The 27,503-nt window shown below is 41.4% G+C and overlaps 3 protein-coding genes across 6 annotated transcripts; 1 reads left to right on the top strand and 2 right to left on the bottom strand.

Annotated features, from left to right (window-relative positions):
- Nucleotides 1-1,342: 1,342 nt before the first annotated feature.
- On the bottom strand, nt 1,343-6,912 carry nol9 (nucleolar protein 9). Its single transcript, XM_079182096.1, has 13 exons — nt 6,791-6,912; nt 5,648-6,178; nt 5,337-5,547; nt 5,084-5,214; nt 4,760-4,895; nt 4,115-4,211; nt 3,775-3,872; nt 3,130-3,297; nt 2,785-3,037; nt 2,571-2,685; nt 2,280-2,454; nt 1,944-2,077; nt 1,343-1,861 (listed from the first exon to the last, which is right to left on the bottom strand). Exons 2-13 carry the CDS (start codon nt 6,116-6,118, stop codon nt 1,742-1,744), a joined length of 2,109 nt encoding a protein of 702 aa, XP_079038222.1. The 5' UTR covers nt 6,119-6,178; nt 6,791-6,912; the 3' UTR covers nt 1,343-1,741.
- Nucleotides 6,913-7,236: 324 nt separating this feature from the next.
- Nucleotides 7,237-13,179, top strand: zbtb48 (zinc finger and BTB domain containing 48). Of its 3 annotated transcripts, none has more exons than XM_079168734.1 (11): nt 7,237-7,450; nt 8,482-9,227; nt 9,349-9,659; nt 9,731-9,836; nt 9,919-10,011; nt 10,108-10,194; nt 10,328-10,482; nt 10,631-10,767; nt 11,371-11,535; nt 11,635-11,723; nt 12,477-13,179. In XM_079168734.1, exons 2-11 carry the CDS (start codon nt 8,508-8,510, stop codon nt 12,894-12,896), a joined length of 2,283 nt encoding a protein of 760 aa, XP_079024860.1. In that variant the 5' UTR covers nt 7,237-7,450; nt 8,482-8,507; the 3' UTR covers nt 12,897-13,179. The 3 variants fall into 3 exon arrangements, with proteins under 3 accessions (XP_079024860.1, XP_079024861.1, XP_079024862.1); XM_079168735.1 differs by having other exon boundaries at nt 8,485-9,227; XM_079168736.1 differs by having other exon boundaries at nt 7,237-7,437.
- Nucleotides 13,180-13,530: 351 nt separating this feature from the next.
- klhl21 (kelch-like family member 21) lies at nt 13,531-26,368 on the bottom strand. 2 transcript variants are annotated; one of them, XM_079168825.1, is made up of 5 exons: nt 26,233-26,368; nt 18,808-19,893; nt 17,455-17,860; nt 16,413-16,485; nt 13,531-15,893 (listed from the first exon to the last, which is right to left on the bottom strand). In XM_079168825.1, the coding sequence occupies exons 2-5, from the start codon at nt 19,832-19,834 to the stop codon at nt 15,558-15,560; spliced, it is 1,842 nt and encodes a 613-aa protein (XP_079024951.1). In that variant the 5' UTR covers nt 19,835-19,893; nt 26,233-26,368; the 3' UTR covers nt 13,531-15,557. The 2 variants fall into 2 exon arrangements, with proteins under 2 accessions (XP_079024951.1, XP_079024950.1); XM_079168824.1 differs by lacking the exon at nt 26,233-26,368 and adding an exon at nt 20,511-20,620.
- Nucleotides 26,369-27,503: the final 1,135 nt, after the last annotated feature.

Genomic DNA, 27,503 nt, shown 5'->3' on the forward strand with positions numbered 1-27,503 from the left:
AACTCTAATATAGACCATTATAGGCAACAGCTTGGGTCCATGTTTACTTCCTGTCAGTTGATTCATATACACTGCGACTAGGGAACCTATATAACATTTAAACATTTAAAATATAGCAGAAACCTGAAAATCTGCACAATCAGAAAGCTGGGGGCCTTTTGGTATCTCCACTTTAAAAATATAGATTTTCTATCAATCAATTAATCCTGTTTTTGAACAGAACTCGAGTGAACAACTTGCTCTATTTAATTGACGTACTAACTTTCCATTTCCAGGTTACAACGGGCATGTTTAACATACTACCAAACCCACGGCAGCAACGTCAAGTAAAAGTCTGTGGTTTTTGCTTGCTCGTTATAAAATAAACAATTTGTTTATGTGTTATTTCTGATCACTCAGGTTCATGTTGACCGTCTAGTGTCACCTCTACAGTGGGATTTCTCTTTGGTTCGCATGAGGTCTATGAGGAAAAACAATGACAAAGCCAAAACAATGACGCTGCCAAAATGCGTCTGTGTTGTGTTTGTGTGCTCCCACCCTCAATAAAGAGGCGGGGAACAGCGGACAAAGAGAAACGAGGGGGCAGAGAGGGGATGTTAAAACAGCCCACTTCACAAATTAGCAATTCTTCACTGTGCGAGTGTATATTCATGACCGAGTGCTCCTTCCATTCTCAGGCAGATCATTTAGAAAGGTCAGTCATACATACAGTTACAAGTCGCTCTTATGAGGTTTGTGATTCGACTTGATTTGCTTTAAAAATCATTATGAAACATTTCAGTTATTCAGTATTATAAGCCATCGTCTTTGACAGTTTTCTATTACTGCCATTGAGACATTGAGATATTTTCTAAGTGAATATCTGCTGTCGCTCAGAGCAGAATCTCAACATACATGTGCTGCCCCCTTGAGGTCCAAAAGGTAGCACCAAGAAAGAAAAAAGTCCCCAAATAGTCTTTTATATGCCAGAAGGGCCTACATAAGAAAACAGAAACGTTGCATTTACAAAACACATTGAATGACTTTCGAGGACGGGACCGCTTTTGTGTCCCTTTAATAGCACAATACCAAATGTACAGCAGTTAATGTGGAGCTAATCAGCACAAAAAAATAGAACCATTTCTGTTAATACTCCCACTGGCATTAAAGCACAATACTGACAAATTCAAACTAAATGTCAGGTGAAAGATCTCTGCTCGACTCTGCCCTGTTCTGTACTCGACTGTTGGATGCAAGCAGAAACATGTAAAGTCTTGGCAGTGGGCATTCTTTTGATAAAATGGTTTTAGTACCATTACCTCTAAATCTACATGGATCCATGAATATGAACCAAATACCAACGTCGGTCTAAAACAGCACTTAAACAAGAAAACCACAAAGTCTTAATAAAAAGGTGTTTCTTATTTAATATTTCGCAGGTTTTTGCATTCATTTGCAGCTTTGGAATGCCAACTACACAATGAAGAGACATCAAAGAAGAGCTGCAAGTACAAAGTGTGACATTATTGTCCATGTGACAGAAAACACAGAAGCTCCTTACGGCCCCATCAAACATACACGCGCACAGTAGGAGGCTGTGAGTCCGTCACAAGGAAGGCAGCCATCTCCTCCTGCAGAGTCTGTGATACTGGCTGTTCTGTCCAGCTCAGCCTCAGTTCTGTACATTCAAAAGGCCAATTCTGACTGCTTTGGCGTGAGACACCACTCAAGAAGGGTAAAGGGCAGTGCGATGTAGAAAATGTCACTGCGGCCCCATTTGACTGGGTCTCATCAGTCCCTTGAAGACTCGCAGCTTTCCTGCACCAGTGAGATCAAAACTGTAGTCCGTAGTGACATAGGGCATCTCTCCTTCAAAGCCCGGCTGAAACAGACAAAAAAAGGGACTGTAAGTAACGGTAATATGAAGCTTTAAATTAAACTTTTAAACCGGGCAGTCTTCTGACCTGTGTTGTGAGGATGCAGGAAGGCAGCGATATCGCGCCCATGAGGAGACAATTGACCTTACAGAGGACGGCGGGATCTACAGGCGTCAGCAAAAAGTACAGACCTCGCACCATGTCGATACCTCGGAGCACACCTGGAAGACATTAGCATGTCAATTCATTGACGCTTTACATTTCAATTCAACAGCCAGGAGCCATTACCTAAACCCTAATGCTCCATTTGGGGGTTCCTGGAGACTCCAGGTCCTCTTTAAACATACGTAACATTGTTTTATCACCGTGACAATGCATGACTTTTTCAAGTCTTAAGAGAACTGCTTATAAAAGGATACGTACCGAAGCCCACACATGGGCAGATGGGAGCCTGGGACAGCAGGACTGGGCCCCCCCTGCTTGAGACTTGCTCCCCCAGGCAGCAGAGTCCCACCAGACTAGCATTGGCAGCATAAAACATGTGACTGGGCACGACCTCACAATGGATCACACCTAAAGCCACTGCTGTATTGGGCACCTATGGGTCCGAGGGAGAATGGTTAGGTTCTTATAAACACAACTTAAATGGAAGTGAATTAAAAAAAAAAAGACGTAATAAAAATAAATACATCTGCAGCATCATGGCTCGTGTACCTGGTATGGGACGAGGGTGTGTAGAGGTCTGATTGGTCCGGGGTCAGGAGACTGCAGCTGACTCAGGTAGGCCAGCAGTGACAGCTCTCTGTGCTCATTAGTACGCTGGTGCTTTCTGTCAAATACAACGCACCCACAGAAAATTATGTAACAATGAAGGATTTCGGTTTTTTTACATGTCAATGCCAACACGGGTTGATGGTGGTGTACTTACGCGGTTCCTTGGCGCCCCACTCCTTGAAACTCTGATTGTATAATGAGGTGAGTGTAACTTCTGGGCGGACTGTGGGTCTGCGTGAACTCGTCCAGAGCGGTCTGGGCCGGTGGGTGCGTTTGGTAGCCGTGTGCCGTCCTCAGAAACTCCGGAGTGAGGGCGGGGCACTGGGTGATGCCGCTGTGACCGAGCTGGACGACGTGCGAGACCGGGAAGAAGCGGATCATGTCCACTAGCAGCTGAAATCCAAACCCTGTGGACAGCCCCATACAAGCACACGTTCAGAGACTGATTCAAGAGAGTATAGCTCTTCATATTCTGTCATAGAGGGGCGCTCGAGCTGACCTTTCACCCAACCCATGGTGTTGATGACGACGGGAGTCTCTCTGGTCTGGGACCGTCTGCGCCACAAGGATTTAAGGGAGTCCAGGTAGCGTTCTAAGTCTGTCTCGCATGACGAATGACCATAGTAGACCATGTGCTTTGGTGTGCACTGATGTGTGAAAGGAGGACCTGGAAAATAACTCAACTTAAGACCACTAATCCCACATGGAGAGAACAGTTCAGATAAATAATGAAAGAACAGTTTGACATTTTGGGAAACATTATTATTATTAGCCTTTTTGTCGGGAAGATTGATAGCACTCAAATATCTGTGCGGGGTGAATATGGAGCTACAGCCAAGAAACAGTCTTTCACAAAACACCCGAACGATATCACATGTTAATTAGTAAGCTTCACATGTGCTGGTAGGCAGGATCTGTTCTGGTTGGATGGAGCGAGGCTCGCTATTTCGAAGCAAGAGAGCGAATAAGCTTATTTCCCAAAATGTTTAACTATTACTTTTAAAACACTTTGACTTATTAATACACACTAAAAAGGATGCTTTGAATCTTGTGTGTTTAATATAGACGGTTTGCAATGCAACTCTGTTGAAATGATTTAGAGCATTTTACAGACTTCACAGCATCAAGAGGAATAAAAACGTACCCAGAAGTGGTCCTCTGACAGTCGACAGAGACAGGCAGCCAGGGGGAGTGAACTCTGTTTGACCGAGGTCACCTTCCAAATAATCTACACTAGCAGTGCTACAGACACACAGAAAATTTGTTTTTTATGAAAAACATTAGAACATAAAATCACAAAGCAGACACGACTATGGAAATTTGATGTCAATGGATGCAGCAGATTGGATTTGAATTAAAAATAATAAATAAAGATTACAACTAATTATACATCACAGGTATATGCAACACGAGATCACGCTAAATCTAGCATAGAAATATTACAAAATAATACTATACATTTATAAATAAGAATGAGAACTTACTGATTTAGTAGGTTATTGATGAGGGTGCGGATGAACGTCGACTTGCCCACGTTCTTGGTACCACAAACAAGGATGACAGCACAACCATCCATGTCCCCTATGAATGACAGACGTGTGTCAGTGCTGGATCAAATGTAAGTGTTTGTGCAGCCATTATCAGACATGGAATAGATAGCATTGCTCTCTCATCTATCTGTCAAAGGGATGGCTTTTTGTCACTCAGACATCGATGTCCGTAATAGAAATGGAGACAAGAAGTGAGTGAGTGAGTGAGAGAGAACAAAGGTTACCACTCCCCAGTTGGATTAAAACCAGCGACTAGCTGTACATGGTAGGCGTTTTAACCCTGAAGCCATTTCATCACCCCATCAATTTTATAATTAAACAATATTGGATTCTGAATTCTGCTTTCTAGTTTATAACGTCTGGCAGTAAACGAGCATTGATGTTAAACAAGATGTTAAATATGGACTCGCATTAAATTTGTAATTGCTCACACGCTTTCTGAGAAATGTATCACAGTGATATTTAGGAAGTTCAACGAGACGCTTTTAATTTCTCTCTGTGCATTCAAACTATTGCAGACATGAGGTCGACATGTAAAATTGCCGTAACCTTTAAACAACGTGTCTAACGTGTGCTTACCTCTGCATGCGCTGACAACCATGTTAAGACCATCTCTGTAGCTCTTTGACATGTTCAGGCCCTCGATGGCTGTGCCCAGGGGAATCATCCCCAAACCATTGAGCGGAGTGTCAAGAACAGCTGACATGAGTTCACTCTACAAGTGAAAAAGCTTCTGTTAGACATGTAGAGACTGACCTTTCAAAATTACCTAAACATGAATTCTGCCTAAATTCTCATCATCTCCTGATTCTAGCTCTAATCCAAATTCAATGTCGTTAAACTTTTTTTGGGATTAGGCGAATACTGACAGTAGCTTAATGTACAAATATCCCGTCAACTCACTACGGGGGGGTTGAACAATTCACTGAGATCTGTGAAGCTCGACAGGAAGCGAGTCAGAGGCGTCTCCATGGGCTCCAGCAGGATGATGGAGGAGTTTGACGTAATCCTTTTTAGCAGCTTCTTCCGTGATGCTGCAAGACACAAAGAAAAATACAGTTCATAGCACAAGCTTCCTAATACGCAGCGAAGCAAAAACGAATATATAATAATTACATCACTCTCTTATAGCGGGATAGCCTGCTTCAGCGTTTACCTGGTTGCAGATGCTTTCGGAAAATGGGTAACGCCTCCGTTCTGTCATCTCTGGTTTGGTCGGCGCTTTCCAGAGCTCTAATGGTCAGTGGACAGTGTGAGGCTGGGGAGAAGAGTGGATATGACTGCTGGCCTTCTTCAATGGTGAACCCCATCACTTCCACTCGACCGTACAGACAGGTCAACAGGCACTTCCCGCGGAAACACAGGGTCTGCGGGAGAGTAAATTGTAATGCTCAGTCAGACAAATGGATAAAAATAAAATACATCTTAATTGTTAGCAGATCATTATCAAAATATCCTGAAGCACACCTGATTCTTCTGCATGACAAGTACCGCATGGTTTTGTAGATCGTCTCTCTCTGCACAGTGATGGAGCGACTCTCCCTCCAGTCTAGCTGGGCTTACATCGTCCAGGTCACCCGAGGCCTCCACACCGTTCCCGTGAATGGACTTGGAATACTCCTTCCAGTCCTGCGTGTCATTTGACTCGTCGTCCATTGTAAACGCTGAACTCCCGTTAGCCTGCGTGTGAGATTTCTTTAATCCAGCCTGAGGGCTGTTTTTCTTTATGTCAGAGACGGGCTTTGCCTTACTCTTCAATCTCTTGACGGTGGGCTTCTTCTTCACCAACGCCTGGTGCTCCTTCGCCATTCTGGCCATCACGGGACTGGAGATGAGCTCTGAGGAACTGATGGGAGGCCGGCACCTCTTGCCCCTCACATCCTTCCACTTCAGAGATTTAGCTGTGCCCTTGACCGGTTTGAGTTTATTCACCTTCATGATTCCTGGAATCAACAATTATTCATGTGGGCTGCTGATGAAAAACAGAAAGGGGAGAGCCTGCAAAGAGAGAAGCAAGGACAGGATTAGCATCTGAAAGGACAGGTGTCACTATGACGAACAAGGAATGGCAATAAATTACCATTTACGAAATAATTAATCGATAGCATGTGGTTAAAGAGGTACTCAATAAGACAGTTAACGTATTCATATTAATAATACTAATAAACTGTATTAGTATAAATGTGCATATATATATATATATATATATATATATATAATATACAACTTTAGTTACTATAAATTACAGTGCTTGAGTAAATGTACCTAAGTTACACCAGTTACTTTCCACCACTGGCAGTAACGTCATTCATATTAAAAACACATTAGCCACAGCTAGCTCGATGTTACAGCAATTCGAAGGCAGTTGAAAGCTAAGCTAACCACGCTGATAGGTACAACGAGCTAACGTTAGCTGTAACGTTATATTTCTTACAATGCACGTTAGTGTGTCAACACGCGAGGCTGGGCAATTCATAAATAAATACACACATACACTACAAAGAGGAACTAGCAGGCAGACAACAATTAATTTTAAACTTGGCGTGAAGTTACCTGACAGCTATGCTAACTGTGAGCTAATATTGCTGCATTCAGATGGAGGAAACCTACCCCCGCTTGGGAGAGAAACAACGCAGAACTGTAGCGATGAGTCTGAAGTTTCGTATTAAATAGATACCGTTTATAATTGGTTAAAGTGGAGCCAAAGAGCTGGCCAACTGTTACTGAGGCGGTGTGCTAACTAGCTAGTTTACATGTGTGAGCCACTAACAGAAGCCGCGTCTAGATGGTCGACTATGGTTTAACCCGGAGTTTTATTATTTATGTTTACTTTATTAGGTAAAACTATTACACTGTATTTAGCCTATTCACAGACAAACAATAAGAACACAATTTAATGTAGCTACAATTAAATATCATACATGTAGCTATTGTATTGTTACTTGTGTGCATTGGGTGTTTAATAATGGACAACAAGCGAGTTTCCCTGGGTTTCGGTCGCGTAAACAGCGTCACATCCTCTTCCTCTTGCAGTTTTTAGGGGCCTGCAAGAAACGAAAACGAAGCATGTAGGTTAGCTTATTTGCCACGTTTTCAACCTATTTACAGTACATCCGAAGCAGGTGCAGCTTAACTATATGACAGATAAATAATCCGTTTTTATCGATCATGCAGATGTGAGTCTCAGAATGCAGCTGTCGGGTGCGAGCCTTGCTAAGGGATCGTCTTAAAATGTGTTCAAGGAAATAAACGTTGAGGTGCGTAACTTGGGTAGGTTGGGGTTTTATATTAATTTCATTTTAATCAGTGTCAACATCACAAGAACGAGCAGTCTAGGGAAATATAGGTCTGCGAGAAAACTTAATTTTAATAGTCAATATATTTAATGTACCACTGACACACATGTGTTAACCTAATGCAACTGATATTGAGCTCTCCAGACATATTCCAACACTTATTACAAATGTTGTTGTTTCAGGTATGCAATGTTGTTTTGTAATTTTAATTTACAAGTACATGTATTTGCAGCATCATAGATGTGAAATTCAATCATAATAAGAATGATTGTTCGCATACATGTGGCCCTTAAAGTTAACTTGTTTATATTGTTGGCAGTGTGTTTATATGGGATTTGCACCTTTGTTGTATTCTATATTTGCTAGACAACAATTTCCCTTGGGACAAACAGTTATATCTTGTGTTATTTTATATGATCTTATGTTTGGCCATACAATGAATGTACAATGAAATAGTTGTTCTATTAGTTCTGTTGATTTACTAAGTGATTAATCGACTAATCCATCAGCTCTAAGAAAATAGATATACAGCAAGCATAATATACAGCTATAAAATGTACAGGCAAGTAGATGGAAGAGATATAAAGAACATACAACCTCTGTATTAGAGTTTAAATGACTAGTCTACCGACAGAAAAAAAAAATATACAAACTTATATAAAAGTTTTTGATCAATTGTTACTCGCTTCATTCGTTTCTTTCGCTCAAAAATACCAAGTATTGTTTAGATTTTAGATACTCAGATGTGTGTATTTGCTACTTTCCTTTGACATAAGTGGTAGTAAACTGGTCATCTTTGGGTTTTGAACTGATTGCCAAATAAAAAAAGGAATTTGAAGATGTCAAGTTGGGCTATGGGAAATTAGGATTTTTCACTATTTTCTGACGTTTTATAGATGCCCGATTGCAGCCCGAATCGAAACTGTTACTGTAAATTGAAGGCTACAAATGGTATGTAAAGTGACTTTATATTGATACAGTATCATGTCCTTGTGTCTCATTCAGCAGCAGACTTCAGTGAAACCGGAGGGATGCCTGCAGCAGGGAGCAACCATGCACTGCGTGTCCTGTCCTCCCTGAACCAGCAGAGGGCAGTAGGGAGGTTTTGTGATGCAGTGTTAAATGTAGGAGACGGGGTGGTCCACTTGGCCCATCGCAACATCCTTGCCTGTTTCAGTGAACTGTTCCAACAGTCCAACATGCCCACTGCACCGTGCACGGAGTTCTGCCTGCAGGAGTGTCCCAATGACGGCCTGGAGCTGCTCCTGAACTTTGTCTACACCGGAGAACTGAAGTTGGATCCTGACAACCTCGAGAAGGTGCAGCATGCAGCGGCCAGCCTCTGTGTGCCAGAAGCACTCACACTCTGTAAGCAGTTCAAGGAAACTTCTGTGGATCCTGTGCCTTTGAAGCGCAAAAGGGGCAGACCTAGAAAGTCTACATCAGACACGACCCCTTGTTCTTCAGTCAAAGAAGAGAACTTGCTTACAATCACAACAGATGAGTCCAGCTTTGATACTGCCACAGACAATTGTAGCATGGCCGCCACTACCACCACCACCACCACCACCACCCGCTCTGGTCGTGTAGTGAAGGGCCCCAGGCGACTGGTGACTGTCGAGGGCCCCGCCACAGATTTTACAGCCCCTGAAAAAGTCAGCAAGAAGGCTCTCTTTATTCCCATGGAGACAGAAAGTGGTGATGATGTTGAAGGGAACCGAAACCCAAATCAGCCAACTGGTGAAACTGAGGTAAAATACACGAGTATTACAGTGATCGGACATTTGCTGCATGTAACTGCAAATTATGGTGATTTTAAAGATGAATATGGTGTTTATTATTATGATGACACTTGTGTTGTGCTGTTTGCAGATAACCGACTTGCAGATTGACATAAATGACAACGGCGTTAGCCAGGTATTGGAGGAAGTAGAAGAAGAAGAGGACGATGTGGGGGATTTTGAGGGGATCCCCGAAGACACCGATGAGGAGTATGTGCCCGTTGAAGAGCCCATTTCCTCAGCCCCGTCGACGTCAACGGCACGGAAGTGCAAAGTCCAGAGTAAAACGGACCAAAACGAGAACAGTGAGGCTGTGGAAGAAGACTCCAAGAAGGATTCTGTGCAGTGTCCCACCTGTGACAAATCCTTCAAGAGCAAATACTATCTCAAAGTCCACAACAGGTATACAGCTTCGGTATTTTCACTTCAGACAAGTGTTCAAAGAATAGCCACCAATGTGTCTCCTTCCGCAGGCGGCATACAGGGGAGAGGCCCTTCGGCTGCCTTAAGTGTGGAAAGAGGTACTTCAGGAAGGAGAATCTTTTGCTCCACGAGATCAGAGACTGTGCTAAAGTACAGGTGAGTACCGCTGCATTCTGTCTTCAATATCAAGTAAGATCCTAGAAAGTGTTTCAAACATATGTTTTTGTTAAAATGACAGACGTACACCTGCGTGACATGCTCCTCAACGTTTAACGGAAAAGAAGAGCTACGTTTGCACATTGTGTCCCACACAGGAAATATGCCCCACAAGGTACTGCCTAATAAACACAGAACACGCAGCATAATTATGTCAAATCTAAAACGAGTTTCTTCAAAATATTATTAACATGGTGTCATTTTCTTTCAGTGTTCAATATGTCCTGAACAGTTTATGCACAAGAAAAACTTGACAATTCACATGATGAAGGTCCATGGTTATCCCAAACCACATCCAGTAAGTTTTCTTACCTACTGGTGATGCACCTTCAGTAAATAGTGATTTTCTGCTTCAGGTTTCTTATATTATCATCTTTGAATTCAATGTATAAGCCTGTTTCATTCTGTTGAAACATTGTTTTACTTTTTAGTGTCCACAGTGCCCCAAAACCTTCTTAACTCGGTCAGAGCTGCGTGTGCACGAAGCAGCCAAACATCGAGGCGAAAAGCCGTTTGTGTGCGAGGAGTGTGGCCATCGAGCCTCTAGTCGAAACGGCCTGCAGATGCATATTAAAGCCATTCACAGGTACTGGAACAGGTTTCTTTGTTTGGTTTCATCAGACTAGAGGGACCTAACATCTCTATAAAACATACCTTTTAAACAACACGAGTACCTGTACATCTGGTGAATTTGTGCATATTATCTGAGTCTCTTTTTTTGTTGTGCTTTACAGAAATGAGCGCCCTTTTGTATGTAACGTATGTGGCCATGCGTTCTCCCAGAAGAACAACCTAAACATGCATCTGCGTATACACAGTGGTGAGAGGCCCTACCAATGTCACCTCTGTGGCAAAACCTTCAGGACGCAAGGTATCAGCCATCCTTCCTGGTCTGCTGCCGTCTTCATCACTGTGTACACTGTGTACATCAACTGTGTTGAATAGATTAGATGACACACACACACACACACACACACACACCTCATGGAGGCAATTTGAGTCAAACATGGCACTCCTCTCATAAGGTACTGACACTTCCTGGGGAGGTCAGTACCTCCAATGTCCAAACATCCCACAAATCCGCCAAAAGAAATGGAAAAAGGATGCTCCATACTAGTTTTTAAAGTTTCCGTCAGTATCAAAGTTATGCAGTGGTAGTCTATACATACATGGTTACAAACAGAAATAGCTAATAGATAATTCAACGTGCTTTTAATGGTGCCAATTTGCCAAAATCAATACAAATATAGGCTAAAAAAGACAGGACTTAAGTTGTAGCCCACTTTGTAACTAACTGAATCCACCGCCACATTATGCTCTCTGTTTACAAATACAAGTAAGATTGTAATAAGAGTGACACAATCTATTAATATTGGTGTTGCCATCACAGTAATCCCTGGGTTACATTAACAAATAGAAATAATGATATATAGAGATATGTGTATTGTATTAATCATTGTCTTTTTAATACCAGCCAGTCTAGATAAACACCACCGGACACACACTGGTGAGCGTCCTTTTAGCTGTGATGTTTGTGAGCAGCGCTTCACAGAGAAAGGCGCCCTCATCCGCCACAAGGCCAGCAAACACGAGGAGGGCCGCCCCCACTGTTGTCACATATGTGGCAAAACCTTCAAAGGTACGATATATAGCTTGCTGATTATACAACGTGCCCCGATGAGCACAGAGTCAAGCCCTCACTAATGTGATTCTTCTTCCTTGTTTTTGCCTTCATCAGCGAGGGAGCAACTTCGTGTTCACCTGCGTCGCCATAAGGGCATGAGGAAGTTTGAGTGCATCGACTGCGGCTACAAGTTTACTCGACAGGTAGGCAAATCCACAATCCTTGACTTAGGAGGCCAGTACCTTATGCAGTAGGTAACCGGGGCTGCTGCAGATGTTGCTGAGCCACTGTTTACAACCACTGTTCAGTGGTATTCACACTGTAATCCTTTTTTTAAATCACTTTTCTGTGGACAGGGATGGTAGCCTTTGTGTGAAATTAAATCAGGGAATGTGCCTGAATGTGTTTAGTGGCTGTGTGATGTTGTTTATTGCGGCCCACACTGCAGACTAATTGTTTGAACTCTAAAAATGTCAAAACAAGGGAAAAATGCCTGGTACAGTTTCCCAAAGCTGAGGAGTCCAAAACCCAAAGATGTTCAGTTTACTATCGCAGAAGATGGAGAAAAAGAGCAAATATTCAGATTTGAGAGGCTAGAACATCTGAATATTTTGGGCATTTTGGTGTAAAAAGCATTAGTTACAAAAAATGTATAATGTATATCTGGATAAAAGAACATCCCCCTTATCATAAACAATCTCAATGCATGCAATATAGGCTGAGTGTACCAAATTTTAACTTACATTTTATTTTTTCAGTTTAATATTTTGTCTTCTATTGCAAAAAATTAAAAGCAAAAAATTATTCATAATTTTTAAGAAGTTTCAACGAGGGGGTGTCTGGCTTTTGTCTTGAAAATGACAAATATTATATATATTGGATTATACATTTTCTGTCCATTGACTAATTAATTGACTGATGTTGAACCTCACATCTCTGTACGCTTCCTCTTCCAGGCACACTTGCGACGACACATTCAAATCCACAAACGCACTGAGAACTACAACCCCCGGCAGAGAAAACTAAGGAACGTTATAGTGCCGGAAGTGGACGGCGAGAGTCCCGGTGAGAACGAAGCAACGAAGGAAGTGCAAGACGCGTTGATCGCCGAGGAGACCACTGACGAACAGGAATCTACAAACGCAGAGCCTGACTTGGGGACAGGCCTCACTCCTAGTTGCATAGTCGGGGTGATGATTGAGTCGAGCAGCGTGGTAATGGACGTGGTGTCCAACCAGAACCTGGGACATGTCGAGGCCGCAGAGAGTTTCTCTGTGCCGGAAGTCTTGCAGCAAACACAGCTGGTCACTGAGGCGTACGAGTCCACGATGGACATGGAGGAAATGGTTGAGAATATACCAGAGACTAAGACCTGAGGACTGACGGACCAGAGACTGTGTGTGTGCAACCCACTCAAGAGTGGGCGTTACTGTGAAGACCACTTCCTTGAATGAGATGGAAAGACATTTGGCCTTACAGTTCCAAAGATGACACTGCAACATAGTCGGCTACTGTCGACTTTCCAGCCACGCAAGAGCAGAGGAGCAGCAAGTCATTCTCATGCTTTTAGTAGTTAACTGTAAATGACCTGCATGCGTGTGAAGGATGCATAAAAGTGAAACCATGTTTTTGCAGCTGAGACTCTGGAAAATCGAATAAACTATCTTTGGTGCAGCTCGGTTTTGTTACTGCATATTTTTGGGAAATTATTGTCTTTCACGATGAGAAGATTGCTACCACTCACACGTCTGTTCGTTAAGTATAATGTTCACGCTACGAGCGACAAAAGCAGCAAAACGTCCAAGCCTTAATTGGAATGAAGACTTTACACAAGTTCTGATTTTATTTGTTAAAATATATATATATATATATATATATATATATATATAATGTATAAATTTTATAAGTGTACGCATTAGCTTCCTCTTGCTATTTATAAAACTCTTTTCACACTCTGCTGCAACTACTTTCCATTGTTTACAAGAAATTCATGAGCAAGAGCTCATCAAATGTGACTCCAGCCTGCAGTTTAATTTATGGTAACCACACTGTAAACATTTTACAAACAGTACGTGAGGTTACAAAATCGATTCAACACCACAAACCTGTATGAAAACTAAGACAATGATCAAAACGATGCATAAACAATACCATAAAAACATTAAAGCTAAAATACATGATAACAAATTGAGATTCTTTTGCACTTCCAGTTACTGGCGACCCATCACCCACATTTACGAAGAGTTACTTTTCTTAATGCAACTGAAAGGCGGGAACCTCTTAAGCAACCACAGCACAAACATAACCTTAAATAAACATGAAAAACATGAAAATGTTCGTAAATACAATTCTTAAGGAAAATTCTTCATGCACCTTTGGTGGTTAGAAAGGCTGATGTAGCCCAAGGAGTGACACAAGGAGATGTCTAATTATCGCTAGCAGCAGAATATCACAACCAAATCATCCTGAAATCTTATGACAGATGATTACTCGGCACACTTTTGAGTACAAGATAATTCAATCCATCCTATAAAGCCATATGTCTGTTTAGTAGTTCGGCATCGAAATGTATTTTTCACATTTCAAGCTTCTATTTAAATTTTTTGAATGGCGCTTCGATTGTCGCCAGATTTTATGACATCGTCACCCAAATTATTTGAAATGATTGTGGTTACATAAATGTAATTTACGGTACCGTTAGATTGCTGCTATACCGACCCGTTCATACAGGTGCATGCATCCTGTTATTTGACCACAGTTAAAATGTTTTTCAAAGGCTAAACGTCAACAAATATGGACTGAATTTCAATAAATTGTAACTTTTGGACTTAATGCTCTGACGTTGTGATATTAGTGTAGCCTAATCTTTATCTGCAATTGTGAAGACACACGGGGTTTTAACAACAATGAAAAGACACAAAAAAAACAAAAACAGCTGCACAGCATTCGTGTGTTGATTTAAAATTAAAATGTCAACGTTATAACAAAACTCTGAAAGCTTCAAACTATCCTGTACAGCCCTACTTTTTAGTGCGAGATACATCAATTGTGATTACCGTCGTTTTTGGAATGTAAACAGATTATTGCTGTTTCTGAACAAATATTACAGTACACAGAAACACCTCGCCCTGTTGGGGACTGGAAGCGACTGTGTGCTGCTCTTTGTCAAAGGTGGGGAAGTTAACCAGTTAGACTTCCTCCTTGGAGTCTTTTCTCTTGTAACACGAACACATACAGTAAACAATCTCACCTTTGTGCAGCTTTTCCAAGTTTTTTTAAATTGTGGAATGGACTTGCTGCTGACCCTTGTGGCCAATGGGGGGGAAAACAAACACTGCAGCTCTCACTAATCATAGTTAAGTTTTTCTTTTTCTGCTCTCTGTCGTCAGGGGATAGTTATAAACCCATCACTGCTTGACGCACCAAAATGAGGCGTAGACGCTGCACGAGAAAAAATACTTGGACAAAAGACACAAAGGTGACATTTATCCAGTGTGGAAAGTGTTGTTAAAGAGTCTATTTTTGGTTTTACAAGACAAAAAAGACGTCCATGATGAAGCTGCCAGTATGCAACCTACCACTTATGTAACACTCACTGCGTCAAGGTGCTCTCTTTTGTGATTATTCACACAACTATTGTCACTTTTCATGTCAACAAACAAGTGCAGCACGATGAATGCCTTCCAAAAAAAGACTGTCACTGTTATCCCCCTATCTAAATAACATCCCTCCCCCTTTCGATGGCCAGCTTTTCACTTCGTCTTCCGAGTGTAGCAGTTCAGAACAACTAAAAACACTTGATTTACAACGTGGTCAGACAGCGCATCCGACAAACTAGCTCTGATTGAGCATAACCCGACCCTGAGGACTAACTGTTTGGTTTGGTTAACTTCACCACCTTCAGTTTGAAGGTAGCGGCTTGCCTTAGCTTTAGTATACATTCGGCCAGGCCTTTCTTGTAATTCACCCAGTCAATCGATTCTACATTGAGAGAGAACAGATTGAAAATGGAACGGGGTGGGGTTCTAGGTCCTAACTCAGTGCGCTGGGTTCACATCCTGGTTCTGGTTTTGGTTGAGATTGTTGTTGAGGTTGTGGAGCGCCTGGTGACGATGGTGCCGATGCAAGTGGATGGCGTTTGACTCGGGTATCTCAGTAGGTCCAAACGCACTGGTCACCTGGGGCATGAACTGGCGGAATATGCTGACGCTGCCGTGCCAGAAGGTCGGCTGAGGTAGTCGTCCAGCAAGAGTCCATGAGCGGGTGGTCGGATCGAACGCCTCCACCACGTCTGACAGCTCAAAAGTATTGTCATAACCACCGGACACATATAATTTACCGCCCAGGGCTGCCACACTGCCTCCAACGTGCACCTGGATAAAAGGAACGAGATCAAGAAAATGTTATTTACACTTTAATACATTCTTATAAATATATACACACAAGGAAAATTGGTAATGTTTTGTTTTAGATGGAAGATAGGAAATACATTTTATGATTAAATATGTGCCAAGACCAAAAACAAAGGAAAAATTAAGAGTTAAATAAATAAGAAGAGAAAGGTTAAAGGATAATTATAAAGCTTTACATTGCTTTTTACACACCATATGAGTTATTGAAGTATTACTTATTGATTTATTTCATATATTTTGGGCTCATCTGATAACCATTTACTGTCTTATCTTGGTTTTGGGGCTGATATGTAGTAATCATAATGAAGTCATTCAAAAAGGCCACATAAATCCATTATCCCCTTTACTGTATTCAGTTATATAAACTAGTGACAAACTGCAGCAGTTATAATTTTTGTGTTGCTGACCCTGAACTATTAGAGATCATAACAGCCTAATAAAAGCGTGCTCACAGACAAGTGTCAGATGTGAAATACAAACCTGGGTCATCGGACTAATTTTGTCCCACTCGTTCTTTTGAGGATTATAAACATCGACCTCGGGTGAGTCATCCCTACGAATAGAAGCACACCAAAGTCAAGCCGCTGCTGAATCAATCATCACTTCAAACATATTCATGCAAACGTCACTGACTATTGCAACAACAATGTATCATGAACAAATATCTCTTTCTGGACTTTTAAATAATGACTCATACCCCAAATATTAAAGTAAGTCTTCCAGTAAGTGAGACAGGGACGTATAATGTAACTGAATTTGACTCTTAACTAACCTAAACTAATGATTAACACATGTTGTACATTGATTTTGTGTGTTACAAAAGTACTACATTCTATATTAGTGGAATTCTGTTTTCTCATTTCTCACGGGCCGGAAACTGGGCAGAAAAGAAGAAGACGAAAATGCGCACTCAGGTGGTAGAACAACAGAATGACTGTTTACGAGATGAAATAGTAATGCCGTTATCAGTGTTAACCCGATGTGGAAGAAGTTCTCAGATCCGATCCACAATTTGTATTTACTAAAGTATTAAAAGTTACAGTTATAACTTTTAAAAGTTGTTCTTCAGAAAATCTGCCCCTGTGACTGATATATTATTATAAATGACATCATTAATACTAATGCATCAATGTGTACGCAGCAACAGTTTTATCTGGTCGAGGTGAAGCTAGTTTTAGGTAGTTTTGTCCAGTGGTGCCAAACCTAGTAGTTGATACAAGATACATATGTGGGGTCGTGGGATGATTAATGGGAGAAAGAAGGAAAAACAAAGTTCCGATACAGAAATTTGTATCACTTTTTCTCTAATCTTTTCTTTTTTTGTGACACAATGAAGAGTTTTACCTCTTTGGGGCATTGATATTGTGTCATTTAAATGAAAAATATTTCAGGGAGATGTGTCTTTTTGGTGGATCTGTCCCAACTACACACTGATTCACTTTCCACGTACACACAAAATGATGGTAAATGAAAGTATAAAGATGTCGTTTAGATGTGTAACTGAAGTCACTTCTCTCCTCACCTGATGAAGTAGATGAGGCTTTTGAGGGTAACAGTTTTCGGTGTGAAGGACCACGGCGGCAGCTGTCCACAGCTGACCGTGGCCCAGCGGTTGGTGTCCGCATCATAGCCCTGGATGGTCATGGTCTCCTCCCCAGTCAGGGAGCCGATGGCATACAGGCGTCCGCTGCACGTGGTGGTGGAGCAGTTGTCCATGGCGTGCAGCATGGGCGGTAAGGACTCCCAGCAGTCCAGAGCGTGATCGTAGCGCTCGGTGCTGTCCGACGCCACCACGTAGAGCTGACCTTTCAGCACACAAGAGCTGTGGTACTCGCGGGCCTTCAGCATGGGCGCCGCCTCTGTCCACTCGTTGACGCTGGACTTATAGCGCCACACGCCGTCGTAGAGACGAGAGCCGTCAGAGCCACCTGGAGGACACAGACACGTTGTCTCGATGGTTAATATGCATTAAGGATTTCCTCCTGTAACTGCAAAATAATAATATACTGCAAAAGCAAAACAGCAGATACATTTTAATCCTCCAGGTAATAAGATGAACAATGATGTCCAAAGTCAAAGATTTAATACTTCAAGCTATTTTAATTAAGATGCACTTTAAGTTTTATTGCTTTAACTTGTCATTATAATGTAAATGTAATGACTGTAGCTTAATGACACCATCTGTGTTTTGATTTAAACCTCACTTTCATGATGCAATTCTGTGTGCCACCGGGAAAATTAAAGTGTTTTAAACTGTTTTCTAAAAGCCTAATGTACCTGCTTAATATTGATTCAAATTTGACAGCAATTATATTACATTTAGTGATTTAAAATAAATTGTATCAAAGGTTATAAAATAAAATCTAAATCTACCCGTCGCCACGACAGTATGTAAATCATATGCTGCTTTCATTTCCTAGTTATTGCTGTCATCTAAGGATTGAGCTAACATTGCTAAATTTCTTTTCTTTTCTTAGGATCCAAGCTCTGAAACATGATGATGATGATGATGATGATGATGATGATGACTCCACTGCTGTCCTGGCAGCACACCATGTCCTGCCTGTACTGTGCCTTAGTGACACAGGGAGACACTAACCAAAGAGCCTGCAGTTTATTTATATAAGCACAGTCTGACGGCCATCTCATAAGATGAAGAAGCGGGAATGGAAATCGACCGACTGGAGCGTTCACACTACAGTGAATCTAATAAACACAGCGACTGTAACCGCTGCACACTGTCTGTGGCTGTGGGACACCAGATAATGTTGATCTCTTACTTCAAGATGGAGTAGATCATCCTCTGTGCTACATTTACACATATACATGTTCTATACTAGTGTGTAAGGTGTTTGAACGTCTTTGACTAACTTACCTGTGACATACATATCGTTTCCGAGGGCAGCTATGCTGTAGCCTCCTCCGAGGTGGTCAGGGAACTCGGCCAGGTAGCGCCACTGTCCGGTCTGGGGGTTGTAACAGTCCACTGTGACCAGCTCATCGCAGTCCTGGTCGCAGCCTCCTACCACCACCAGGATCTCTGCCAACCCCGTAGACGGCCGCGGCCGCATTCGGTGGCAGGGTCTGTCATGTCGGTCGTACTCGCAGGACTGGAAGCTACGCGCCTCGTTCACCATGCGAAGGCAGGTGGGTGACAAGTAGACGAGCGGGTCGCTCTCCACATGGGCCAACAGAAAGAACCTCCTGACGAAGGGGAGTCGGACCTGCTGGAGGAGCTCGGGCCAGTAGTGCAGTCTCCGCTGGAGGTCAGCCTTCACCCAGTGCAATGCAATTTGATAAACTGCCTCCTCCTTGTCAACGCAAAACTCATCGTCCGACACAAACTCAAGGAGGCGCTTCCACGGCAGCCGGTCAAACTCTGTCGCTTTAGCCAGCTCCATTATGTTTTTGAGGACAAAGCGGCGAGCGCTTGTCGCCAGCTCTCGGCAAGCGTAGGCCTCTGCAAAGTCCTGGATCTCTAAGCAGTTGGAGACGTCCAGCCGCTGCTCAAGAAAAGCACAGCAGGCCTCCTTGACCGAGGGGAACTGAAACAGATCTGCCGTCTTCAGCAGGACGTCCACATTATCCTGCGTGACGGTGACCCGTCCCGTGTAGCAGAAGTCCACCAGCAGACCTAAAAGCTCAGCTGACACCTCATGTAGAACTACCCGGTCCATTGCGCTCTCCTTTAAAGTTCCTGCGAACATAGCTCGAAAGTAGGTGCTGGCAGCGGCCAGCACTGTGCGGTGGCAGTGGAACTCGCGGCCCTCAGCACACAAAGTCACATCGAAAAACTTTCGTTCGGCACGGAGTTCGTGGATTCCCCGCAGCAGGTTGAAGGCGTGGGCCGTGTCGAAAAAAGGCAGGGTGGACGGTTGTGTCTGCAAGACTGGCTTTTCCATCTCTCCTCGCTCTGGGGTGTCTCAGTATCCGATGGTTGTGGTCAGAACGATCTTTTCGTCTAAAAACAGATGTACACCAGAAACATACATCAACTTACAACCCATCACATATTACATTATACCATTATATGTTCCACACCATGCAGGGCTGCCACTAACAATTACTTTCAATATCAATCATTGTGCCGATTATGTGTCAAAATGTCAGCAAAATAGCAAAAAATACCCAATTCAGTTTCCAAAAGCCCTTCCTAAAGTCTTTAAACTGCTCATTTTGACTGAGCAACAGTCCAAAACCAAAAGATATTCGGTTTACAATCTCTTGAGACCAAGAAAAGCAGCAAATCCTCACAATAGAGGACCTAAAACAATGGGATTTGGGCTTTTCAAAACAAAATAAAATCCATACACAGTGGCCTGTGACGGTGAATGATGACTTTTAAACGTCTAAAAAAGTTTCCAATTCAAAAGCCAAAGAACAAAAGCAAAGAGGATACATCATTTTACATTTCTAAAACCTCAGAGCCAGATGAAACGTTGCAATTCATTACAAATTCAGTTAACTACACTGATAAGTAGTGGTTACTTGAGAAACTATACAACTAAACATGCAAGTTTTTGTAACAGCCATCTCCATTTTTTATAAATAAACCGTAGAAACAGTTTTTAGTCCTACCTGATGAGCCCCTGTAGGCACGTTTTGTCTATAAAACACGACAGCAAAGCTCAGCACGACTCTGGTCTCTCTCGAGAAGATACAGAGCTTGCTTGTGCTCAAGGGCTATAAATACACCCGCAGTGTCCATTTCCAGGCACGGGTGGGAGGGGGGGTTAAGGGAGAACACCTAACAGGCTGTGAGCTGATGCTGTGGGGAGAGTATAAGCTCCCCCACTGGTATGTCTCTGTGGTCAGTCAGCGTTAAGTAAGTGGTCTTTGAGAAAGGAGCCAGCTAAGCCCAGGCCTCCTCACCACCTACCGCAAAGCAGCACACCAAAACACAAAGCTCCCTCCCTGTCATAATATTCTGCAGCCAGGTTACCAAAGCAGACCTGCTCTGCTCACAGCCGACAAACAGGAACAGGGACAAAAGTGTCAAAAACTATACTCTCAATCAGCCGCGACGGTCATGAATGTTAAAGCTAGACGTTGGCTACGAGATCCAGCTGTATTTAGTTGTTACTGCTAGTTAGGGAATGTTAGAAATCCGCTAATGCTAACTATAGGATTGTTCTCGATCTACAAACCCGTCATTTTTAGTTCCAGCTTCTGTAATGTGAGGATTTGCTGTCCTCAGGTTTTAGACTGAAGACGTCTGACGTGGGATATAGTGATGGGCATTTCATATGATTTTCTGAGGTTTTATGGTCTAAAAAGACTAAGCGATTAACAACGACAGTAATCAATAATAATATAGATAATTGCAACTGAATATATTTGTGTTGGTCAGTGAAAAAAATATGCTTTTCCTACAGTCCTTACTGGACTGTGGGAAATTCTCCCTATTTTCTTACATTTTTAGCAGATAATTAATCAAGAAAATAGTCAGAACATTAATCGATGATAAAAATGATTATTAGTTCTGGTCTTAAATGTTAAAATCAGTGACATATTTCCAGTTGACTACAATATTTAATGTAATATAATAGTCAGTATCCAGTAACTCACTTTGTTGCCTTTAGACCGGAAAGGTCAGACAGACTGTGGAGTATATTCATTCCCATGCAAATATAATAATGATAAAAAATGATGCATCTAGTCTTGACCCTATAAGGTGTTGAAAAGAGTGCTTCAATCATTCGTGGCTTATCAGTAAAAATATATCCGACTTTGACGTCATATTGTATTACATTTTAGTTATTCACTCCAGTTAAATCACCAGGAGAAAAATATATAACAGACGGTGAAAAAACAAACGCTGGAACACACAGGTTGCTACTGAGTTGGTAGGAGGCTACATTAAAGGCCTATCTAGGATTCTTGTCAATACTTTGAGATAATCATTCTTTCTCAAAATACACAAGAATCTCCTGACAGAGATTTGTTTAAAGGTTGTAGTAAAGCCCCCGCTCCTCTGGCCAGAAGAACCTAGCACACATTCCACACAAGTGTTCAACAATGCAGCGGTGCACATACTGTAGCTCTGTGAGGGATCAAGCTGCTCTCCTGAAGGGCAGACAGGACCTCACAACCCAGACCTGCACTGAAAAAACACCTAACTTCTGTATAAGTGATCGTCTTTATGTTAGAGGGGATAATGGCATTTCCTTCCATCGACGTCGTGAGCTTTCCTTTTACTCAGTCGTGTATATTTCTTACTCCCACTGCCCTCGGTTACAAATACCTGAAAAAGTAAATTCATTTAACTATCACATCTGGTCTTTATCTAAATATTTGTATTCGTTTTTTAAAGCCATGACTTAGCTTAATACTCCTCAGGTCAGAAGTATTGAGCAACTTACGATCGGCGTGTTTACCAACTAGATCCAGGAATAGCCGACAGAAATGTACGCTCTCAAATATAGGGAGGGAAGGAAGGTGAGAGGGAGGGGAAATAATAGATGTGTGGAAACAATCTCACTGCTATGAGCGACGAGTACACAGACCGGTGAACCATCCAGCATCGAAGGGATCAGCATCCCTTTCATCACGTACTATAACAGTGTTAGCCTGAGGTACAATGCTGTTAGTCAGAGGACATTAGTAGCATCTTGGACAAAACTATAGAGGAGGGGAGGGTGGTGTATATCATTTTCTATTCCTAAAAATGGTTGATGAGACAGTAGTTGATGAGACATCTATTCCTGTACTTGGGAACCATGGTACAAGTGTATTTGGAGACAGGCAAATAATCAGAACTACTGTAAATAGAAACTCTGACTAAGTGAACTTACTGAATCAGAGTTTAAACCAGGAGTGTGAAGAGTCCACGGCCGAGACAGCGGCGTTAAGCTACATGCTAGCGTAAGCATGATGCTAACATACTCATTATTACATGGTTAGCATGCTAGCATTTGCTAATGAGCACCAAACACAAATTATAGCTGAGACTGATGGGAATGTCATTTTTATTTTTATTTATTTCAGAAATTGTCAGATGATTTTGCTATCAACAGGTCAAAATGTAGTTTGTCAAATAATTTGGTTTAGAAACCATGAGGGATTGAAACAATTTTTTAAAATTATCTTTAGGGAGATATCAATGTATGAACCCAACTTCATGGCAATCCATCCAATAGTTGGTAAGAAATTTCACAAAGACTACAGAGGTCAACGCGATGGCTGCGCTACACGACAAACTAAAGTCAGTAGGATGCATCCTCTGGGGAACATGAATATCTGAACCAACCCACAGAACAAGATTCAGAGTAAAAATACAAAAGGCAAAAAGTTTTGAGGGAAACAAAAAACAAACAAAACAATGCAAAAATCATCATCTTGTGAAAAGCCAACTTTGAACATTGCCATCTGCTCGACTTATTCACTGCATTGCGTAACTTTGTGCAGACCCCATAAAACGATGTGGCTTTCAGCGAGTACATAATGTTTATTCACGAGCTGTTCTGTGCATGTGAACAGGGTAAATCAAAAGCACGCTCAGTTTTAATGAAGTTGTTTGCGGTGCGTTCTCCATCCCTTGGTTTGAATGCTAGCGTTGCCCCTTGCTGGTACGAGCGTGCAATTACCACCGAAGGCAATTTACATAGAGGCTTCAACGTTATTTTGCATTCTTGTCATCTCAGTATCAGTCATCATAACAGGAGAACAGCTCTACTGTTTACAGAATCAACTTGGCTATTCATATTCAGTATCTTAGTCTGCAAATGTTAAGATCAGGCTATATACAGGTAGTTGTATTGTACATGACAGAGAATATGAAGAGAGGCACATAACCTGGAAGGCATTTGTTTTCCGCAACAGTGCTCAGTTGTAGCACAGCACCTTGTGGGCTCACCGCAGTGAGACAGCTGCTCTCCCTGCTGTCGATCCAGGCTGCTGGGGCCGAGGCAGCCATCACAGTGGAGTTCTCCACAGCTGAGCCTGTCCTGGCCATAAAAAGGCAACCGCACCACACTCATATCATCCCCATCCCCATCCCCATCCCCCCCCCCCCCCCCCCCCCCCCCCCCCCCCCCCCCAGTGAGGAGGGACAGCTCAAGGCTACTAGCTGAAACAAGGCCCATGTTTAGACCTGGCATTAACATGCGCCTAGAGTGATCCAATCAGAAATGGACGGAAATAACTTTTTTTCTAAATATTCTTGATTGTGGAGATCCAGGTTGCTCAGCCTTACAGTTTAATCACAGCTCTAAACAACAGCTTGACTGTTACTAAGCAACTAACTCTCAATTTACTACTACTGTTGTACTTAATGCATAAACGTTGTGTGGCTGGCTACTCGTCCTAAAAACACATGTAGGTCTATACCTCATTTTCATTCTTAAAAGCCAAAAAACACATCAGTTTGTCATAATATCTTTTCTTTCTTGAGATGTGCTCCATTGCCAATAAAGTGAGAATTGGTAGATTGGTGTTTTGAGTGAAGTATTCCGTTTCATTTTGTAAATCTGTGATATAATACAGTCACAACACAATTGTTTTACTGCGATATAACTCATGCATTTAAATTTGATATTGAACTACATTTGAGAGTAATATTTTGTTTTTGCTTTTTTCACAGCTATAGTTACGTAGCGGCATTTCATTTTACATGTAGGCAAATATGATCAACTGATAAAATATGACGTATTGCTATAGATTAAACTACCCAACCCTAAAATAAAGTTGGAACATTTTAGCTCCACCTTTCCAATAAAATCCAAAAGAATCACAATTCTGCTTGAATAACAACTTATCAGTATTATACCATAGAATAATAGTATTCCAATAACATGCTGTATATTGTAAATACAACAATCTGAGAGGTGCATTTTTGCATGATGAGTACTTTAATTGTTTTCTACTAGTTGTGTACTTTCACTTGAGTAAAATGTTGTATGCAGGACTTCTTACTTCACAAGAGGAAACACGCTGGTCTTTAAAGTGAAGTTCTTCTATCTATACACTAAAAGTGCTGCTGAAGCTTTGACCTCTTCAGACGTTTTCCCTTCTCCACACACATTGGAAGTAGATGTAATTGTGCCACAAACCCTCACTCTGCTTCTACAGGACTTTCACTTGCGATAGAATTCTATTACGGCTGTATTGCTTCTTTAAGTTAAGTAAAAGCAGTTTTCTCTACGCCTTCCACTATACAGCGCCTGGCTGAAGTGTTCTTGAATTCAGTGAACCCCTACCCGGTCAAGTAGCACTTTTAATGACTGAGCTCACACTCCTGCTACTGACAAGGGAATAAAGCAGCACATTATTCAGTAATCCTGTATTGGGAAAGCAGGGTAAAGGAATTGTTAGGGCCACCCAAAAGGCTTGTTTCATATTATAAAACCACAAGGGATCATTTGAAATACCAAGCACTGTGCTGCTTCAACTGCCCCTACATTCCTGTAATTCCTGCTCCTGTAACAGTTACTCTTAGAGGTTGCAATCAGTGGAGGAAGAAGTATTCAGGCCTTCAATACGAATGTAACTCGCAATATTGCAGTGAAAAATACTCGGTTACAAGTAGTCCTGCATTCAAACTCTTAATTTAGTAACAGTACAAAAGTATTATCATGAAAATAAACTTAAAGTGCTAAATTAATTATGCAGAATGGTCCATTTCAGAATAACATATATCACATTACTGGATAATAATTATTGATTAATTTATGTGTTGGCATATACAACACTTCCGGAGCTAGTTTTAATATATACTGCTGGGTATCTTAACTTTAATACATAATTTATTACTATTGATTTATATTTTGTGTTCATGATATGAATCTGCAAAGTCACCAAAGCTAATGAATAAATGCAGTGGAGTAGAAAGTAGAAATAAAAATACTCAAGTAAAGTAGTTACACTTACCTCAAAAGTGTACTTAAGCACAGTACTTGAGTAAATGTAGCAATGTACTTAGTTACATTCCAGCACTTGTTATAATAAACATTGGTATCACTGCTGCAGCCATACAAGTCCACATTATTGAGCACAGTGAGGCCTCAGACAGAGAAAACAATTCCTCTTCTCAAAGCCATGTTTGGCCTGTGATAATATTCAAATGCAGAAGCTAATGCTGGGTCATAACTCAGCTACATAAGGCCCAAAGACCACACACTGACGACGTGTCAGTAAAAGCTACTTATTATGACAACAATGCGTAAGAACATAAAAGTAATGTTTACAAATGGCTCGCAACGTTATTTTTTAACAGAAGTTTACGCACCGCGATTGTCAATCTGTCCTCCGCTTGCAAGAAAACAAACATAAAAACCTGCCAACTCAGTTTCAGTTAACTTACCGCTATGTGTCTTCTCCTGATGTTGATAGTCGTAAAGAGTATTAGGAGTTAACACCGTATAAATCGAGCTGTTTGATGCCGTGAATGTCTTCGGCCTCTCTGCGCCATGATACCTTCAGCTGTAACGAATGTTGCCTTCACGTGGTGTCGGAATTATCAAAGTTAACACGCAGACAGTCACACACTTGAAAATCGTTAGGTTTGGTTAATTGGGTTGTAAAAGAGAAGTTGGCTGCTAGGTTATGTTGGGAATTGTATGTGATTAATAAATTCTGGTGTGTGATTGTAATTTTTATTTAAATATTTAATATAAGTTTGAAATAGAGTGTATATTTATATATTTTTAATTAAAATGAATAACCACAACAATAGAAATACTAATAATACGAATGGCCAAAATATACAATAAAAGTTGGGGAATTAAGTTGCAAATAGTCAAAAATAGACCAAATAAATGCTTAGAACAAGTACTTGAACGCAACATTTAAGTCAGCTAAAACAGTAATACATGCAAGTACTTGCAATATATGACATTTTTTTTCGAATATCTTTAATTTCAAGGATCCCCAAAATGCACTCTCAATTGCACCAACGACCCGCATTATATAACATTTAGAGAAATCATAAATAAGTTAAATTGAAAAGTTTGGCATTTTAAAGGGTTATGTGTGAAGTTCTCTTACCAGGGAAAGGACTACCAAATGTTTTCATGTCAAGGTTCCCAACAAACCGTATGTATTTATGGAAGCCTCTTTCCGCCAATGTGATGAAAACAAATTCTGTTAGTCATTATAATAACATATTATTGCAAAATTATGACATAGCACCTCAAAATAATGAAAACCGTTCTCACAATGATGACTGCGTAACTCAAAATGAAGGTATGTTGTACCATATTTTGGAGATACAGAGTCATTACATTAAGAAAGTGCCTCATTATAATGACTTACAGGATCGTTCTTCCTCATTACATTGCCAGAAATGGGCTTCCATACTCACATGGGACTCCTAATTTGGCCTCGAGAGAAACATCATGTGCTGTTTGTGTTATGTGACTTGTTTCAGAGAGGTTGGAATCATTTTGTAATTTGATGGCGAACTCTGGTGGCAGTGCTGGAGAATAAACCAAAGGGTCAAACCCCGGTCAAAAGGAGACGTGAGAGGTTCTGACATGTCAAGGTGGGAATGACAGAGGTGTAAAAAATTAATGATGGCTGAACTGTATATAGCTGCTTCGTTTTCAGAGTCCTGGTAATGGCTCACTGCCACAT

The sequence above is a fragment of the Pholis gunnellus genome (assembly GCF_910591455.1).
Source record: "Pholis gunnellus genome assembly, chromosome: 2".
NCBI lineage: Eukaryota > Metazoa > Chordata > Actinopteri > Perciformes > Pholidae > Pholis > Pholis gunnellus.

Bases quoted from the DNA above. Each gene is read 5' to 3' on its own strand.
- nol9 (XM_079182096.1), bottom strand. From the start codon at position 6,118: ATGAAGGTGAATAAACTCAAACCGGTCAAGGGCACAGCTAAATCTCTG. The intron at 4,896-5,083 runs GTGAGTTGACGG...TTTCACTTGTAG, and splicing joins AATTGTTCAACCCCCCCGTA to AGTGAACTCATGTCAGCTGT. The intron at 3,038-3,129 runs GTCAGCTCGAGC...GGCTGTCCACAG, and splicing joins CACCATGGGTTGGGTGAAAG to GGTTTGGATTTCAGCTGCTA.
- zbtb48 (XM_079168734.1), top strand. From the start codon at position 8,508: ATGCCTGCAGCAGGGAGCAACCATGCACTGCGTGTCCTGTCCTCCCTG. The intron at 10,012-10,107 runs GTACTGCCTAAT...ATTTTCTTTCAG, and splicing joins CAGGAAATATGCCCCACAAG to TGTTCAATATGTCCTGAACA. The intron at 11,724-12,476 runs GTAGGCAAATCC...TTCCTCTTCCAG, and splicing joins GCTACAAGTTTACTCGACAG to GCACACTTGCGACGACACAT.
- klhl21 (XM_079168825.1), bottom strand. From the start codon at position 19,834: ATGGAAAAGCCAGTCTTGCAGACACAACCGTCCACCCTGCCTTTTTTC. The intron at 17,861-18,807 runs GTAAGTTAGTCA...TGTGTCCTCCAG, and splicing joins AAACGATATGTATGTCACAG to GTGGCTCTGACGGCTCTCGT. The intron at 16,486-17,454 runs GTGAGGAGAGAA...TTCTATTCGTAG, and splicing joins AGCCTCATCTACTTCATCAG to GGATGACTCACCCGAGGTCG.